At 31.4% G+C, this 19,120-nt stretch overlaps 1 protein-coding gene across 1 annotated transcript in view; it reads left to right on the top strand.

The window, feature by feature from the left end:
• The window catches only part of CEP89 (centrosomal protein 89), a 131,718-nt gene that overhangs the window by 10,985 nt on the left and 101,613 nt on the right, over positions 1–19,120 (top strand). The window contains exons 2-6 of the mRNA XM_074293233.1: positions 526–687; positions 1,699–1,891; positions 5,585–5,678; positions 10,764–10,789; positions 12,169–12,223. Of these exons, the coding sequence (XP_074149334.1) occupies positions 526–687; positions 1,699–1,891; positions 5,585–5,678; positions 10,764–10,789; positions 12,169–12,223 (530 nt within the window). The remainder of the gene's footprint in view (positions 1–525; positions 688–1,698; positions 1,892–5,584; positions 5,679–10,763; positions 10,790–12,168; positions 12,224–19,120) is intronic.

Below are 19,120 nucleotides of genomic sequence, written 5' to 3' on the forward strand. Positions count from 1 at the left end.
TTTTAAGGTTTTAGATTATGGAATAGGACTGTCATAATAACCACTATTAATCTTGGCAAATTCCTCTCTAATTCCTTCCTTTCATTATTTAATAACAACTATAAAGCTTGGAAACTTCATAATACTTAAATAGTTCAAGATAAAAAGATTAAATGGAGATATGGAGGACCCAAATGAAAAAATCTTACAACAATGATTTAGGTAATTTGTACCAAAAAAAAAAACCCAAAACAAAACACTTATTCCAGACTATCTAAGGTATATCTATCTTGTCAGAAACTTAGAAAGCTATTTTAAAAATTAATTCTTTAATTATATACATATTTTTATGTATTTTCAACTGGATCTTTGCCTTTAGTAATGCTTCACTGTTACAAAGGTAATATTATGTATGTAAATATATAATTAATCTCTTTCTGTTATATATATGTGTCATTTTTTGCTTGTCTGAGATACTAATATGTGACTTCAGAATCTACCTTCATTAGGTTAGTATTTAATATTTTATATTTATATCTTTTCTAGATCTGCCCTTGCTGCAGCCATCCTGGTGTCCACATTAACTGGAAGGACTTTTGCTATTCCTCAGCCTAAATATCGATCACATTCTGAAAGTGATGCAACATACATGGAAGAAGATGGTGGTGTCATTGAGCCATATGCCACTATAACTGAGATCAGACCTGGGTAGCCTCATTTCTGTTGTTGTTGTTGTTGTTTGTTGTAACAGAATACTAGTGATAAGTGGTATGATAGAAGCTTTTTGTGGAAAATATTAACACTATAATTTTCATTACAACAGTTGAAAAGAGGGTGGCCCTTTCCTCTCTCTAAATATATTGTTTTACCAAATAGCTGAATAAATATTGGATCAAAGTAGAGCTCTTTAGTTAGCTCTATTTACTTGAACATTTATTATACACTAATTACACATAAGGGCCTTTGCCAGTTGCTTCAGATATATATTGAAAAGTTTATATTCTCATATGGGGATTCAGCATATATAGTGCAAAGTTCAGTTGTAACCCCAGTTGCTTAGCTCTGGCTAAAGAGGAAAACAGATGGGAGGGAGTTATTGTAATAGTCTAGCTGAAAGGTAAAAGAGACTGTTTGAACTAGGTTGGCAGTAGTATGAATGCAGAGAAAGGGATAATTGGGACTATGTGGGACGGACAGTCAAAAGGATTTGTCATCTGATTGACTCACCTAGTAAAAATAGAATTTTTATTAAGATTTTAATATTCCATTGAAAACCAAGTAATTTTTGTGCATGGCACTTGTTTAATGTAAAGTACATGACACTTATTTAATGTAAAAAAACAAACCATCTTTATTATGATCTGTTATGATTTTAATTTGGAGAAATCTCATCAATTCTATTAAATTTTTCTTAATTAATTTTTCCTTATATTCTTGGGCTTAGTTTTTTATGCTTTAATAATTCTGGCTGATGGTAGGTCATGACCAAATTTGAGATTCTTGTAGATTATTTCAAAACAAATATAAGAATTATTTTTATGTTGTTCATTAAAAACACATTAAACTTTGAATTTTTTTCTTACAGATATGAATGTTCTTACATGCTTATATATGAACTGTTTCCTCAGGGTGTTTTGCATTTTAGTAGTTGAAGTATTTCATTTGAAGTATTAGATGGTTTAATTTTTAACTCTTTATATACTGTGTTTCCATTCATAGACCAGAGTGGCCAGATGGGGAGGAAAAAAAATATTCTTTACCAGCTTTTAAAATGTCAGGCTACAGTGAGGATGAAGATGAAGTTGAGACATATCTCTCTGACAATTACAGTGAACATATTGAGCTCAGTACTCAGAAAAAAGAAAACAATTTTGAGAATGCTGTTTATGCTGTTCCAAACAGAAATAACAAGGTATTTTTTGAGTATTACAGAATTTCTATACTCTGGAAACATTTTTGTAGTGAATTATTTTCAGAATTGTTAATGTTTTGCTATTAACAGTGATTATTCTCAGTATGAGTTGCCTCTTTTTTTTTTAAATTACATAATACAAATTACATATAAATATATGAATTATAAATTACAAATATTGGCAAAAATCCAACCATAAACTTTAAGTAGCTCAAATTCTATTGTAAGCTTTACCACTCATAACCATTTTTCCTAATTAAATTTTATTTTCAAAGAAAGATTCTCTTTTCCTTCCTATTCCTTTTCCTTCCCTCCCAAGCTGGAGAAAGGAAGAAAAACAATCCCTTGTTATTAATGTGTAATAGAACAAAACAAATTTCCATGTGGGCTATATTCAAAAGAAAAAACATCATTATTTGCAATCTTTTGATCATCTTTTGAATTCTGACTCAGACTCTTCAAAACTATTTCTTCAAAATTCTGACTCAGACTCTTCAAAACTATTTGTATTGACTTAATTGTATTGACATAATCATTAGAATTATTTGTCATTGTTAAAGAATATGTAATTCTGTATTCTGTCATGTTCACATATCTGTCTTAGTCTCTTCTTTTTGTAAGGCATTTAGGGTATTTTTGCTACAGTATCTAAAGTTATGGCTGAGAAATAGTGGCAATGCAACAGAAAATTTGATTTGAGTAACAAAGAATAGTCCAATATTATTAACTTTATGTGGAAAACATGAATTAAAAAGAAAAGATAGGAATTAAATTAAAACAAGCATCACAGTGCAATGGGAAGAATACTGAATTTAAAGTCACAGAAACTTATTTTAATTTGTACTGGGTCACATACTGTTGACATAAACCAATCAAGTCAATTAACTGCTCAGGGGCTCAGTTTCATCCTTTTCATCTCTAAATCCCTTTTAGAGAATCAGAGAAGACAAGATTTGTGAAGAATTTTGTTAACAATATAGTAATTATTGTATTACTGTCAACTTTTATTATGATAATGATCCTAAAATTTTTCAAACAACTACTACAGAACAAGGCACTAATTACAGTAAATACAGTGATTCAAAAGTTTACTCTTCAGTCTTTGAAAGACTTAGAAAGAACTCTCAGTTAATTAAGAGTGATGACCTTAATTTTTATAACAATTACAAAAAACAGTTCCAAAAATACCTTAAATGCCTTACAAAAAGAAGAGACTAAGACAGATATGTGAACATGACAGAATACAGAATTACATATTCTTTAACAATGACAAATAATTCTAATGATTATGTCAATACAATTAAGTCAATATAAATGCATACTTGAAGAAATAGTTTTGAAGAGTCTGACTCAGAATTCAAAAGATCATCAAAAAATAGGAGTTGAAGCTTAAATTATTTCTTGTATTGGTGATTTTTAAAGTTTTCTTCTAGTATTTTTCTGTATCCATTACTCCTTATGGCTTCAGGAAGTTTAATATTTTTTATGGAATAGGAGATTTTTCTTCTCCTCTTTCTTTTTGTTGATTATAATCCATATTCAAATCAATTTGAAATTAGGCACATCAGGAGTGTCAATCATTTTTTAATCATAATTTCTTTTCTTTAGCGTATAGTTTTTTTAAAAAACATTTTATTTTTTCATTTACAAGTAAAAACAATTTTTATCATTCGTATTTTAAAATTTTGAGTCCAAATTCTCTCCCTTTCTTCCTCTACTTGCTTCTCATTAAGAAGGCAAGCCATTTATTATAGGTTATACATGGATGACTACCATGTATTTCCATATTAATCATGTTGTGAAAGAAAACACAGATTAAAAAAAAAAAAACAGGAAAGTAAAGAAAAGGGAAAAAATATGCTTCACTCTGCCTTCAGACTGCCATCAGTGATTTATCTAGAGATGGATAGCATTTTTCATCTTAAGTCCTTCAGAATTGTCTTAGATAATTGTTTTGCTGAAAATAGCTAAATCATTCACAGTTGAACATCGTGTAATATTGTCACTGTGTATAGTGTTTTCTTAGTTCACCTTTGTATCAGATTAATGTAAGTTTTTTCATGTTTTCCTGAATGATGATGATAATAGCTAGCATTTATATAGCACTTTAAGGATTGAAAAGTACTTTATAGATATTGTCTTACTGTATTCTAATAACAGGATAAGCAAGTGTTATTATTATCCTCATTTTACAGATAAGGAAACTGAGGCTGAGATATATTAAGCAACTTGTCCAAGATCACTCAGCTATGAAGTGTTTGAGGATAGATTTAAACTCAGGTCTTCTTCAGTCCAGATGCAGTAATCTATCGACTATGCCACATGGGTGCCTAAGATGTCAAACAGTTATAATATGTGAAAAGTATTTTCTAAGGTTATATTTTTTGCTCTGAAATGCAAAATGCATGAAATGTGAGCACATTTTCATTTTCTTATTAGTGCTTATAAATTTAAGAATGATAACATTACTTAGAATTAATGCTATAGGCCACTAATGATAATGAAGTTATAAATATATTGATTATAAAGACCTCATATTTGATTCATATATAATCCCAACTGAAGACCTCTTCTGGACAATAGAATGATATACAAAATACTAATTAATTTACTAATTGTTTGTTCTTATTATTGGACCATAGTGAAGTGTTTTATTAAAATAACATTTCAAAAATTGTGGCTGAACATTTGAACTTATCAAGAAAGTGATAAGATTTGTAATCTCTTATAAGCATTTCCTTTTATATTTTAGATATGTTAGAGAAAAGATTCATATAATTTCATTTTAAGTACACTTGGTGGAGTTTGCTCTTTGTGTGATTTTATTAAACCTTTGTTAAGCAAATAATTATTTAGAAATTTTATGGAAAACCTACAGTTTACTAGAGTACAAGGTCTAGCGATAGTTATTATGAGCTGCTTACTCCAAAATAATTACCGTGAATTACTACAGAACCAAGATCCTATCCCAGTATATGGAGTAATAGGAGAGATAAATATGAATAATAGTAATATAAGATAGAATATGAAAATACAGGAAGAGAAGTTAAAAGTAAGGATGTAATATAGTCACAGTATTTAGATTTAGGAAGAAGCAGCACAGGAGGAACGTTTCCTAAGTTGTTCCAATATGAATCTATATTTTGATATACAGTATTAAATTTACTTAGGACATGTTTTAACAGTTTGATTAGGCATCTAATAAAGGTGTAGCCATAAAACAATGTTATTTCTCAACTATTTTTCTGGGACATCAAAGAAACCATGCTTAAGATATATGCTATTAGTTATATTTATGACCTCCCATTTCAGCTGTTATCTTGTTTAATTTCTATATGCTTTCTGGTCAGGGTTTCTTAAAAAAAAAACAAAAAATCACAACTGGAATAGGTTCATCACAGATAATGAGGCATAATATACTATTTATTTTTTAAGCTTATGTGTATAATTTATATCTTTCCAGTAAACTTGAAAGCTTCTTGAAGGCAATGGCTTTATCAGACTTTTTTAAAATTAACAATGCTTAGCCTAGAAGTAGGCACAAAATTGGCATTCACTAGATATTGAAGTATTAAATTGGGCATTGACCTATCAACAGATTTAATATGCTCATTTTCCTTGTTGCTATGACAAAGAATGATATTTTGCCCAAAAGATTCATGTTATTTCTGTATGCTATCATTTTAAATCTAGGACACAGATCCATTGGTTTTTAGGACTTATACTAAAACTGTTTCTGGACAAGATGAATTCCCCATTTTGGAAGTTGGGTCAGTGCAAGTGAAAGGTAAGAAATTTTTTTTAATGTAAAAGATTCTAGTCTAAAAAAATGTTATTGAACTTGAAAGGGATAATATCTTTTTTCCTTTTGTCTTACTACACCTAAGTACTTCTATATAAAAGCAAAGTAGATATTTTCAAAATGTTTAGCAATGTATGTTTCTGTATTCTGTTGCATTTTTTGGATAAGATTCTTTTTAGGAATTTTACCATTACTAAAAGTTAGTATTCTAAATAATAAATTGTATGAATTTTATAACTTTAAAGAAATTTCAATAGTATTTCATTTTTCCAAATACCTATATAGTTTTCAACATTCATTTTTTGTAAGATTTTGTATTCCAAACTTTTTTCACTCCTTCCTTTACCTCCCCCTCTCAAAGACAGCAAGTAATCTGATATAACTTAAATGTATGTAATCCTTTTAAATATATTTCCATATTTGTCATGTTATGCAAGAAAAATCAGACCAAAAGGGGAAAAAAAAACATGGAAAAGAAAAGAGGTGAAAATACTATACTTTGATCCATATTCAGGCTCCAAAGTTCTCTCTCTCTGGATGCAGATGGTATTTTCTATCCCAAGTCTATTGGAATTACCTTGAATCACCACATTGTTGAGAAGAGTTAAGTGCATCACAGTTGATCATCACCTAATCTTGTTACTGTACAGAATGTTCTCTTGGTTCTGCTCACTTCACTCAGCATCAGTTCATGTAACTCTTTCCTGGCTTTTCTAAAGTCAGGCTACTCTTCATTTTTTATAGAACAATAATATTCCATTACCTTCCTATACCATAATTTATTCAGCCATTCCCCAAATGATGAGCATTCACTCAATTTCCAGTTCTTTGCCACTACAAAAAGAGCTGCTACAAAATTTTTTGCACATATGGGTCTTTTTTCCTCTTTTATGATCTTTTAAAGATACTATATAGTGAGCAGTCTCTAATAGTGAGATTACTGGATCAAAGGGTATTCACAGTTTGATAGCCCTTTGATAGCCATAATTCCAAATTGCTCCTCAGAAGATTGGATTATTTCACAGAATGTTATGATTTTTTTTAAAGAGATAGAGAAAGAAGTTCAGTTCTAGCATATAATGCAGAAAGGTTTATCAACAGGAATTGTGGTTAATTTACAAAAAATTATGACATTTTTACTGTATTCCTACCTTCATAATCGAATTATTTCATATGTAGTCAGATAATGAGGTTTATAATATCATTGTAAAATACTTCTTGTTCCCCTCCAAAAGAGATACATTTTTAAACTTTTAAATCCATGAAACCTAGGATTTGTTAATTAACAGTCCAGGATTACATTAGTTTTGCTAGTTGCCATACAACATCATTGAATTATGAGTCTACTGAAACCCCCAGGCATTTTCTCATGTATTCCTTTCTAGCTGTGTTCTCCATCTTGTATTTATGCAGTTACTTTTTTGAACCAAAAATACAGTGTTTCAGTTTTCTCCCTTGTAAATTGTACTGTATTAGATTTAGCTGTGGCGACTGTGTTAGTGCCATGGATACCTTAGAATCAGCTGGTGTCAGGATAAGCAAAAGTCTTTATTCTAAGTCTTTAGCGGTAGAAGTGAAGAGAGTGGACTTGTAGGATCTCTTCGACCTCACCGCCTCTTATCTCTCGAAGAAGTGACCCTGGCTAGCCTCACTGCACCTCCTAGTCCCTCCCACAATTCTCTATATACACCAAACAATTGGGCCAGCACAGGATAGTGGGAAGGGCCATTTTCGAAGCATATTCCTATAGAGTATTGTCCAATAAGTAATTAGCCTCAAGTGCTTGATTGTCGGACCCTAGTGCATTGACTCAAGAGTTTCAGCCCTAAATTTACATTTAGCCTTTAATTCTAGTTTGTCATTGCTTTTGTATACATATTCTGTAATCTGTTTTTATAATTATTCCTTCTCAAACTTTGTCAATCCAAAATTTGATAAATATACATACTATCAGTGCCTTTAACCAAGTCATTAATTAAAAATGTTAAATATCTCAGGGCCAAATAGAATCTTGATATATCTTCCTAAATTGATGTCAAACTAGTAATCATTATTTTGGAGGTCTTGTCATTCAACCAGTTTGGATATGTTTGATTTCACTATTGCTTAACAGCTGTCCATCTTGTCCACAAGAATAGTATGTAAGGCTTAATCAAATACTTTGTTACTCTAGATTCTATAGCTATGAGTTTGGTTTAACTCTATCAAAAAATAGTTTGACATGATTTTTCTTTAAAAAAATTTTTTTGATTAGAAACTTAGCTTCAGTAAAGATAAACATTTAAATACACAAAGAAATAAAAATAAGAGAATTACATTTAAAACTGTAACCTTTGATATATACAGTTTTCCTCACTATGTATGTCTTGGTGGTTGATACATATTTCTTTATAATTCAAATTTAACATGTTTTTAGGTAGTCTGTAAGCATTTATTAAATACTTGCTATGCTCAAGGAGCTTTTCTAAGTGCTAGTGATGCAAAAGAAAGGCAAAAAGATAGGTCTTGCCCTTGAGGAGATCAACTTTTTTTAAATTTATTTTTAATACACATTGTTTTTATGAATTATGTTGGGAGAGAAAAGTCAGAGCAAAAGGAATAAACCACAGGAGAGATTAAAAAACAAAACAAAAAACAAAACAAAACAAAAAAAAAAAAAGTGACCATAGCATGTGTCGATTTACATTCAATCTCCTTAGTTCTTTTTCTGCATGTGAATGGCATTTTCTGTCCAAAGTCTATTGAGATTGCTTTGAATCACTGAATTACAGAGAACCAAGTCTTTCATAGTTGATTATAGTACATTCTTGCTGTTGGGCTACTGTAACTTTATCACCCTGATACAGTAGGAAAAATGAAGCCTCAAGATTCCAGAGAGAAATTACATCAAGCATAGTTGTGGTAGTGATCAGATACCACAAAATCTTCAGAGACAAGATTAACTTCTAACAATAAGCAGCTAAAATCAATCTGAACTTGATTACTAGTACTGAGGATTGTGATTGAGGGACCATAGGGCAGGAATTTGCTTGATTATGCATATTTGTTAAAGATGTTTTGAGGTTTGTTTTTTTTTTTCCCAGTGGTCTGGGGATTAGGGTCAAATCAAAAAAAGAAATAAAATATATTTTTGTTAATTAAACCAAATCAATAATAATTAAGTTAAAGCGAACTAAAAATTTTAAGACATGAGAGATGAGCAGCAAGATCATTATTAATTTTTTGGAGCTATAATTGGTCATTACATGGATCATAGTTCTTAAAGCTTTCACAGACACCTAGATATCAAGAAGAACTTCAGTTATATACCTTGGAGCTGTCCCTTTTACCACTGTAGTTTTGACCACCATCTCTTGCTTGGATTATTGTAACAGCCTAATTAGTCTTTCCACTTCCCAGCTCTTTTCTCACTGACCATTCATACACATTGCTGCTGAAATTATCTTCTGCTCTCTGTCTCAGAATTCTTACCTTTCTTCTAGAACTCAGATAATACTTCCTTATTGGTGCCTTACAGAGCCTTCTTTGTTATTCTCAGGGGATCATGCACTCTTGTTTCTTAAATTACCTTGATTTTACTTAGCTATTCTCATGGTACAGTGTAAGTTCTTTCATTGCAGGGATTGGTCTGCTTTTTTTTTCTTTGCATTTACTAAGCTTAGTGCCCTACCCTAGGAAAAGTTCTTTGGAACTTAAAAAAAAAATTAATTGAAGAAATATATATAAGAAACACACATTTTAGAGAGTATAGAATATTTATAGAATTCCTGCCTTCATAATGGATTCAACTAAACAGTTTTGAAAATTCCATCTAGTGGGGCAGCTAGTTGGCGCAGTAGATACAGCACTAGCTCTGAAGTCAGGAGGACCTGAGTTCAAATGCGACCTCAAACACTTAACACTAACTAGCTGTGTAAGCCCAATTGCCTCAGCAAAAAATTAAAAAAAAAAAAGAAAGAAAGAAAGAAAGAAAATTCCATCTAGGTCTGAAAGTCTGACAACTGAGGCAGTGAGGTGACCCAGGGTATAGATTCCTGGTGTTGAAGTTAAGATCTGAGTTCCAATCATTTAACCTCTGTTTGATGTAAATGAGGTTTTCTCAGCTGTAAAATGAAGATGATAATAACACTTACCTTCTAGGACACATATTAAAGGGCTATGCAAGCACGAATTATTATTATTTTTGTTGTTTTTATTATTTCATTACTACCTAGGGTCTTAGATTTTTCTTTTGGGGCACTATGTGCTAGTTAGGAACTATTTATATTAATCCTTAAAGATTGTAGTTCATTGATGGTGTATTCAAGAATTTTCTAAGTGAGCTTGAGATCATGATTATTTCAAGTTAATACTTAGAAAAAAAAGAAGAGTTCACTTGTAATTAGTTTTTTTCAAATACGGAATTTAAGGAGTGGGATAGAAAAATCCTATTAAATAAAAAAAAAAAACAAGTCTATAGGATCTTTACACAATTGCTATTAAATCTAAAATATAAAATGAGTCCACTTATAATTAGAAATAAGAGACATCTTGAGGCAGTGCAAAGAGCATTGGAAAGGAATTTCATCCCATGTTGGCCATTGACTGGCTCTATAATCTCAAACAAATCCTTTCTCTGGTTTTCACTTTTCTTCTTCATAAAACTGAGATGATTAAACTATATTATCTCTAAGATTCTGTGATTTTGCAACTCATTTTGAATATTTTTATGTTATCAATTTAAATAAATAGGAGGCAGTGTATGTAACAGTAGTTAAGAATTCTTGCATGCAAGACCTCTGTTGATGTCTTTTACATTAATTATGTGACCCTGCAAAAATCACTAAACTTCTGTGTACCTTAGACAATCCAATGGACCTATCCACTTGGTCATAAATGAGTTAACATCTGCATTGGTAGGAGTTCCCATATTCAGAGTTCTTCATCATGTTGTTTATAACCTTTCCTGAATTAGCAGGATTCAAAATAAACATGTTTAAAAAGTGCTGATAACTCTGTGGAGATGTGATTCAGTATTGTTTTTTGATAGTAAAATTTATTTATTTATTTTATTTTTTTTTTTGTCAAAAGGTAAACATCCTCTTCAAAATTTAAAGGTAAGACTATTATTTAAATCATTTTAAAAGTTGTTAATAAACTTCCTTCCATAATAATTAGATGACTCTTATATCTTGAAGGAATATATGATTGATATTAGAGAGTCTGATTTCACTGCCTTCATAACATTAAGAAATTAAATTTTCTCTAATTTTCATGAAGGGAGGACAAATATTTCAAATTAGAAGTGATTAACTCATTCTACATGATTAATATATAGCTGAAATGAGAATTGTAATTTTAAATCTGGAAATGTTTCTATTTATCATTTACTCAGCACTACTAATCATATGCTACTGTTTTTAAATGAGTTTATTTTCAGAAAAACTTTGCAGTAAAAACCAGGAGCATAATACCTTTGCAAAGAATATTACTAATGAAAAAGATTGTTAAAATTCTAGAGTTTCTATTTACTAGTTGTTGATCCTGTTTTAAATGCAGTTAAATATGAAAATTCTAGAGTTTCTATTTACTAGTTGTTGATTCTGTTTTAAATGCAGTTAAATATGAATTCATCTGTTATATTCTGTTCTAAACATTTTGAAAAAAATATTTCATCACCATTTTTTGAGTTGATTCTTCTTCCTTCAGTGTTTCAAAAGAAATTCAGTTTCATTGGTCTATCTGATTCAGCTTGCCATTTCCTACACCTTGCCAAAGGTGAATTATTTTGGACAAAAATATTCATTATATGATGACCAGTGGTAAAAATTACCACTGCTTCATGGTACTCAATTTTGTTGGTCTTCAAATAGCTGTCTTTTGCCAGTTCATGCCCAAAGTCTCCCAGTTTGGTAAGATTTTTCAGAAGTTGTACTCACAGTCTCTGAGACCCTAGCATCACTTCTATGTCATATAAAGACATCTGCTTAAGATTTCAGTGGCTGAAATTAGGAGCATTCATGTGAAATATTGTACTTCTGTAAAGATGACATTTTGCATCTTTGCTTTATAATTTACAGCAGATGGTGAAATATTTAGTTTAAAAGTGTAACCTCTGGAGACTTAAGAGTTCTTATCTTGGAAGAACTACTCATGATATTTTGCTATGAGTACCTAGCTACTCTTAGAGAATCTTAGAGATGAAAAGAAAACTCTGAAAACTTGACTTGTACTTACTTTTTACTAATGGGATATTTCTTTTTATGCTCAGAAATTCTTTTTATCAGAAATATGGTATATTAAAATTCACAAAAATAAGATTAGCTGTTACCAAATAGAGTAATAGTGAGGAAAGATGGATCCTAATGTGTGTGGTAAATAATGAAATTTATGCTTTAATGATTATGCTTCTTTGTCTTTTCCAGAAAAAAAAATTAGGATTTTAAATGTATGTATACATGTCATATATAATTTTTTACTCTATTTCCCCCCCCAGGATGAAAAATTATCTGCTGAAAATGTAATTTTTGAAAAACCTCCGCCATCTCCAGGTAGTTGCCATTTGAGTATTTATATGATTGCAAATCTTACACATAAAAATCTGTAAGGGTAATTTTGATTATCCTAAAGTAAGATTTTTTTTTTTATTATTTTATGTTTCTATACCCAGAACTTCCTGAAATTGGAAAGTACAGGCAATGGTTAGTATGACTCCTCTCACAGTCAAGAAAGATAATGTTTACATGTAGGGTGTGCTCAAATTCCAAGGGTAAATATCTAGAGCTGCTTTGGGGGAGGGGTACTTTCTTTCTACTTATTGGGGATTTTCAGTATCTGTGACAGATTTTTGTGTTGCATCATAAATTTGAAAACGTAATGTGCCCATTGATATGTTTAAAAATAACACTAGAGGTTATGTGCAATTCTTTAACTGAACAGTTATTAATTGAGATGGTGTGATGCATGGTTTAGTGGCTCCTATTTGTAGTTGATATTTTGCTGATTGTCTTAAGACTTATGATTGTGCAAGGCCTTCTAAATAAGATCAAAATTATGCAAAACAATTTGACCTAACTAGCTATACAGGAAAAGCCTAGTAAATAAAGAATGCTTATTATTTAGATTGTGATATGCATTATAGTTAGGTAGAGAGTGAATAGAGTTAGTCTGTTGGTATCTTAGCTCTTTCAGACAAAAATGAACTAGAGCCAGAATCGCATAAACTGTATTGCTTTTGGGAAATTATCATTTTCCCCCCCCCCTGAGGCTGGGGTTAAGTGACTTGCCCAGGGTCACACAGCTAGGAAGTGTTAAGTGCCTGAGACTAGATTTGAACTCCGGTCCTCCTGAATTCAAAGCTGATGCTTTATCCACTGCGCCACCTAACTGCCCCATTTATCATTTTTTATGACCCTAGATTTCTTCTTGAAACAAAATCCTATCTCTTTTTAAACTTTTTATTTTCAAAACCTATGCATAGTTTTCAACATTTACCCTTGCAAAACCGTGTGTTCCAAATTTTTTTCTTCCTTCCCCCACCTTCTCCCCTAAATGGTAAATAATCCAATATATGTTAGACATTACAATTCTTCTATACATATTTCCACAATTATCATGCTGCACAAGAAAAATCAGTTCAAAAAGAAAAAAAAATGAGAATTTTTTTTCTTTTTTTAAAAACACTAATGTTCATCCAGTAATGATATATGAAAAACTCTTGAGAAATGAAATACAACACTGTCCAAAAATCAAATATTCAGATTACCCCAGGTAAATGGAAAGATGATAGCAGTATATTATAAATAAGAAACCACACATAAAAGTTATTATCAGATTGTTGTATGACTGGAAAAGGAGGTGGAGCATGAATAAGAAGAGCATGAATTAACATTAACAGATGGATAATAAATGTGCTGTATTAAAATCAGTAAAATGTAAAATGTTGAGATCTAGGGAAAGTCCTAGCATTTCTTGTAGATTTATTGAAGAACATGGCCAAATATCACAATAGTTGAAAAGACATGTACACTTGGGAAAGAATTCCACAAAATAATGAGACTACAGATGCATGAAATAATTATTAGCATTAGATTCACATTTTTGGAAATATGACTTTAAAATATTTGAAAATTCTGTACTTGAATTTAAAAATTGAGATAGTTTCCTGGCATCCTGTTTGGAAACAATCCAACAACCAACTATGAAATGAAAGTAAAATCTTAAATGATAAGATCTGTGTAGTATGTTTTCTCAAAAATAGATTATCTTTTGTTTACAAATCTTCATAGAAGTAGATTTACAAAAACCCATAAAAACTGCATGGATGGTCTCAACTCTCAAATTATGTTTCAAAAATTTGTTCAGAATTCTGTGTTAGAATTCTGAGATGCCAGCAAATTGACAAGTATAACAAAAGATGAAATAGTCAGTGTTGGAAAGGTTGGCACAATGATGTATTTTGGCAGATCTGTGAATTAATACAACTGTTTTGGAAGGCAATTAGCAGTTATCCAAACATGGACTAAAATGTCCATATACTTTGACACAGATATTATAGTGTTAGCCACATATCCTAGCTGATTATTGATAAGAAGGCCTCATATACACCAAAATAATTATAATAATACATTTTGTGGTAGCAAAACAGGAAATAAAATAGATATCCAAAATTATTATGATACTTACATTTGTCTGAGATAGACCGTATCTGGGGACAATATCTATCCATTTATATTTATCTGGAATAGGGAGTTGGGCTGAAGTTGAAAAAGAAGAAAGTTGAAAAAGAAAATTAAGAGTGATAGTGTCATGAAAAGCCAGAGAGGAACCAGCATTCAGGGCAAGAGAATAGGCAGCAGGGCCAAATGCTGCCAAGAGAATGGCATTCTTAAAAGAAGAATGAGTATTTAGGAGGTAGAACTAGCAGGAAGCAGTGAAGCAGTCTCTTCAATTAACTTCCTCCAAACAGATGCATCAGATTTAATCTGAATGTGGAAATTTAAGTTAAAAAAATCACAATGAATCACTTTTTTAGCCCAGGTCGCTATAGGATAGAGACAGACGAGTCTATGGACATTGGAAACAGGGTCTGCTCAAGATAGGATAACAGATGCAGAGCATTCCAGTTCAAATCCTTAAAGTACCTCATTCCTTCAAGATGACATGAGGTTTATATATATCTTTTCAAAAAGGGAGGATAAAACAAAGATATCAATGAAGTAGTAAAATTTAAGAAACAAGATTAGATTGTTAGAAATAAAATTTTTGGATCTGATTAACAGCAGAGCTATAAAAATAACCAATTAGGAACCATAATTCACCCAAAATTTCAGAGAAATTAATTTATTCTTTCTATCTTTTGCCAAATTCTGTACCCGATATGAAGGAATAGGGCCTGACTTAGAGAATGAGCTCTCCTATCCTCTAATGTAAATACACAGAGGGGCAGCTAGGTGGTGTAGTGGATAGAGCACCAGACCTGAAGTCAGGAGGACCTGAGTTCAAATCTGGTCTCAGGCACTTAACACCTCCTAGCTCTGTGACCCTGGGCAAGTCACTTAACCCTAATTGTCTCAACAAAAAAATAAAATAAATAGTAATACACAGAAACTTAAACTTATCTTTCATTTTAAAATTAAGAATAATCACAATCTGGAGTCTCAGACTACATATATACATATGAAAACATATAATGAATATGCAGACAGCTATAAATCTCTGAACTTAAATATCCAGACCATTTGTAAAACCCTTAAGGAAAAAATGCTATTTTTGAATCTAATGTCTACTGTTATGAAATTGACTCAAAAATATAATTTCATTGCATTTTGTTTATTAACAATTTCAAAATTTTCATGACAGCCAAAAGAATCTTTTATTTTAAAAGTTTTTTTTATTTTCAAAACATATGCACAGATAATTTGACATTGACCCTTGCATAGTCTTATGTTTCAGATTTTCTCCTCTTTTCCTCTACCCCTTTCCCAGATGACAAGCAATCCAATATATGTTAAACATGTTAAAATATATGTTAAATCCAATATGTATGAACATATTTGTGCAATTCTCTTGCTGCACAATAAAAATCAGATTAAAAGAAGAAAGTAAATGAGTAAGAAAACAAAATGCAAGCAAACAACAAGAAAAAGAGGGAGAATTTTATGTTGTGATTCACACTCAGTTCCCATAGTCCTCTCCTTGGGTATAGATGGCTCTCTTTGTCATAAGATCATTGAAACTGGCATCAGTCATCTCATTGTTAGAGTCACATTCATCAGAATTGATCATCATATAGTCTTCTTGTTGCCATGTACAATGATCTTCTGGTTCTGCTCATTTCACTTAGCATCAGTTCGTAAGTTTCTCCAGGTCTCTCTAAAATCATCCTGATCATTTCTTACAGAACAATAATATTCCATAACATTCATATACCATAACTTATTCAGCCATTCTCCAACTGATGGGGCAACCACTCAGTTTCTAGTTTCTTAGCATTATGAAAAGGGCTACCACAAACATTTTTTGCACATGTGGGTCCCTCTCCTTCCTTTAACATCTCTTTGGGATATAAACCAATAGATAAACTGCTGGGTCAAAGGGTATGTACAGTTTGATAACTTTTTGAACATAGTTCCATATTGCTCTCCATAATGGCTGGATCCGTTCACAGTTCCACCAAGAATGGATTAGTGTTCCAGTTTTCCCACATCCCCTCCAACATTCATCATTATCTTTTCCTGATATTTTTTTTTTATAAAAGTGGTTTTTAATTTTTTTTTAATTTTTATTTTTTACAACATTATCCCTTGTATTCATTTTTCCAAATTTTCCCCTCCATTCCTCTATTCCCTCCCCTAGATGACAGGCAATCCCATACATATTAAACGTGTTACAGTATAATCTAGATACAATATATGTATGTAAAACCAAATTTCTTGTTGTACAGTAAGAATTGGATTCCGAAGGTATAAGTAACCTGGGTAGAATAATAGTGCAAACAGTTTACATTCAATTCCCAGTGTTCCTTCTCTGGGTGTAGCTGTCTCTGTCTATCATTGATCAACTGGAAGTGAATTAGATCTTCTTTATGTTGAAGATATTCACTTCAATCAGAACATATCTTCATACAGTATCGTTGTTGAAGTGTTTAATGAACTCCTGGTTCTGCTCATTTCACTCAGCATCAGTTGATGTAAGTCTCTCCAAGCCTCTCTGTATTCATCCTGCTGGTCATTTCTTACAGAGCAATAATATTCCATAACCTTCATATACCATAATTTACCCAACATTCTCCAATTGATGGGCATCCATTCATTTTCCAGTTTCTAGCCACTACAAAAAGAGCTGCCGCAAACATTTTGGCACATACGGGTCCCTTTCCCTTCTTTAGTATTTCTTTGGGATATAAGCCCAGTAGTAGCACTGCTGGATCAAAGGGTATGCTCAGTTTGATAACTTTTTGGGCATAGTTCCAAATTGCTCTTCAGAATGGCTGGATTCTTTCACAACTCCACCAACAATGCATCAGTGTCCCAGTTTTCCCACATCCCCTCCAACATTCATCATTATTTGTTCCTGTCATCTTAGCCAATCTGACAGGTGTGTAATGATATCTCAGAGTAGTCTTAATTTTCATTTCTCTAATCAATAGTGATTTAGAGCACCTTCTCCTATGATTAAAAATGGTTTTAATTTCTTTGTCTGAAAATTGTCTGTTCATATCCTTTGACCATTTATCAATTGAACAATGGCTTGAAATCTTATAAATTTGAGTCACTTCTCTACATATTTTAGAAATGAGGCCTTTTATCAGAACCCTTACATGGATTTCCCAATTTATTGCTTCCTTTCTGATCTTGTCTGTATTAATTTTGTTTGTACAAAAACTTTTAAACTTAATATCAAAATTATCTATCTGGTGTTCAATTATGAGTTCCTGTTCTTCTTTGGACACAAATTCCTTCCTTCTCCACAGATCTGAGAGGTAAATTATCCTATGTTTTTCTTATTTGCTTATAATATCATTCTTTATGTCTAACTCATGAACCCATTTAGATCTTATCTTGGTATGTGGTGTTAGGTGTGGGTCAAGCCCTAATTTCTTCCGTACTAGTTTCCAATTTTCCCAGCAGTTTTTGTCAAATAGTGAGTTCTTATCCCAAAAGCTGGAGTCTTTGGATTTTTCGAATACTAGATTACTATAGTTATTGACTATTTTGTCCTATGATCCTAACCTATTTCACTGATTGATGCTCTGTTTCTTAGTCAGTATCAAATGCTGCTTTATAATATAGTTTTAGGTCTGGCACAATTAGATTACCTTCATTAGTATTTTTTTTTCTTTTTTCATTAATTCCCTTGAAATTCTTGACCTTTTAGTCTTCCAGATGAACTTTATTATTATTTTTTTCTAAATCTATAAAATAATTTCTTGGGAATTTTATTGGTAATAAATAAGTAGATTAATTTAGGTAATATTTTAAATTTTTTGCTTGGCCTACCCATGAGCACTTGATATTTTTCTAACTGATTAGATCTGACTTTATTTGTGTGGAAAGTATTTTGTAATTGTGTCATATAGTTCCTGACTTTTCCCTTGGCAGATAGATTCCCAAATATCTTATACTCTTGATGGTTATTTTGAATGGAATTTCTTTTTGTATCTCTTGCTGCTGGACTTTGTTGATAATATATAAAATGCTCATGATTTATTTTGTATCCTGCAACTTTGTTAAAGTTGTAAATTGTTTCTAGTAGTTTTTTTAGTTGATTCTCTAGGGTTCTCTAAGTATACCATCATATCATCTGCAGAGTGATAATTTAGTTTCCTCCAGACTTACTCTTAATTCCTTTAATCTCTTTTTCTTCTTTTATTGCTAAAGCTAACATGTCTAATACAATATTGAATAGTAATGGTGATAGAGGGCAGCCTTGTTTTACTCCTGATCTTACTGAGAGTGGCAAAAGAACCATTTTAGGACAAAATACATTCCTTTAAATATTTAACAATTTTCAAACACTTTTAACCACATTCTTTTAATAGTTCAATTCATAATTACCAGTATGAAAAGAGAAATTACTTTTCTAATATTTCTGATATAATGGTTTCCCATTATAAGAAAAAATTTTAACACAATAATAACATATATAATACCACATATTTAAAACATGAAACAAAGCTTATTAGCAGTCAGATGATATCAGTTCAGTCAAAAGCATTTCCAAATTTTCTTACATGAGAATTATCTGATGAGGAGAAATTGAGGCTCTAAGCCGAGATAGATTAGCTCTTTTTCTGATTGTCTGATTACCTCTCTCTCCTTCCCCAAAGTAACCAAGGGCAGGTCTGGATAGGGAATGAATTTACTATCAATGCTGTATTAAAACAAAGTCTTTATTGATAGTAAAGGGATAGATAGGGATTTGGCCTCTAGAAAGGCCAAACTGCC

The sequence above is a fragment of the Sminthopsis crassicaudata genome, chromosome 2 (assembly GCF_048593235.1).
Source record: "Sminthopsis crassicaudata isolate SCR6 chromosome 2, ASM4859323v1, whole genome shotgun sequence".
NCBI classification, from domain to species: domain Eukaryota; kingdom Metazoa; phylum Chordata; class Mammalia; order Dasyuromorphia; family Dasyuridae; genus Sminthopsis; species Sminthopsis crassicaudata.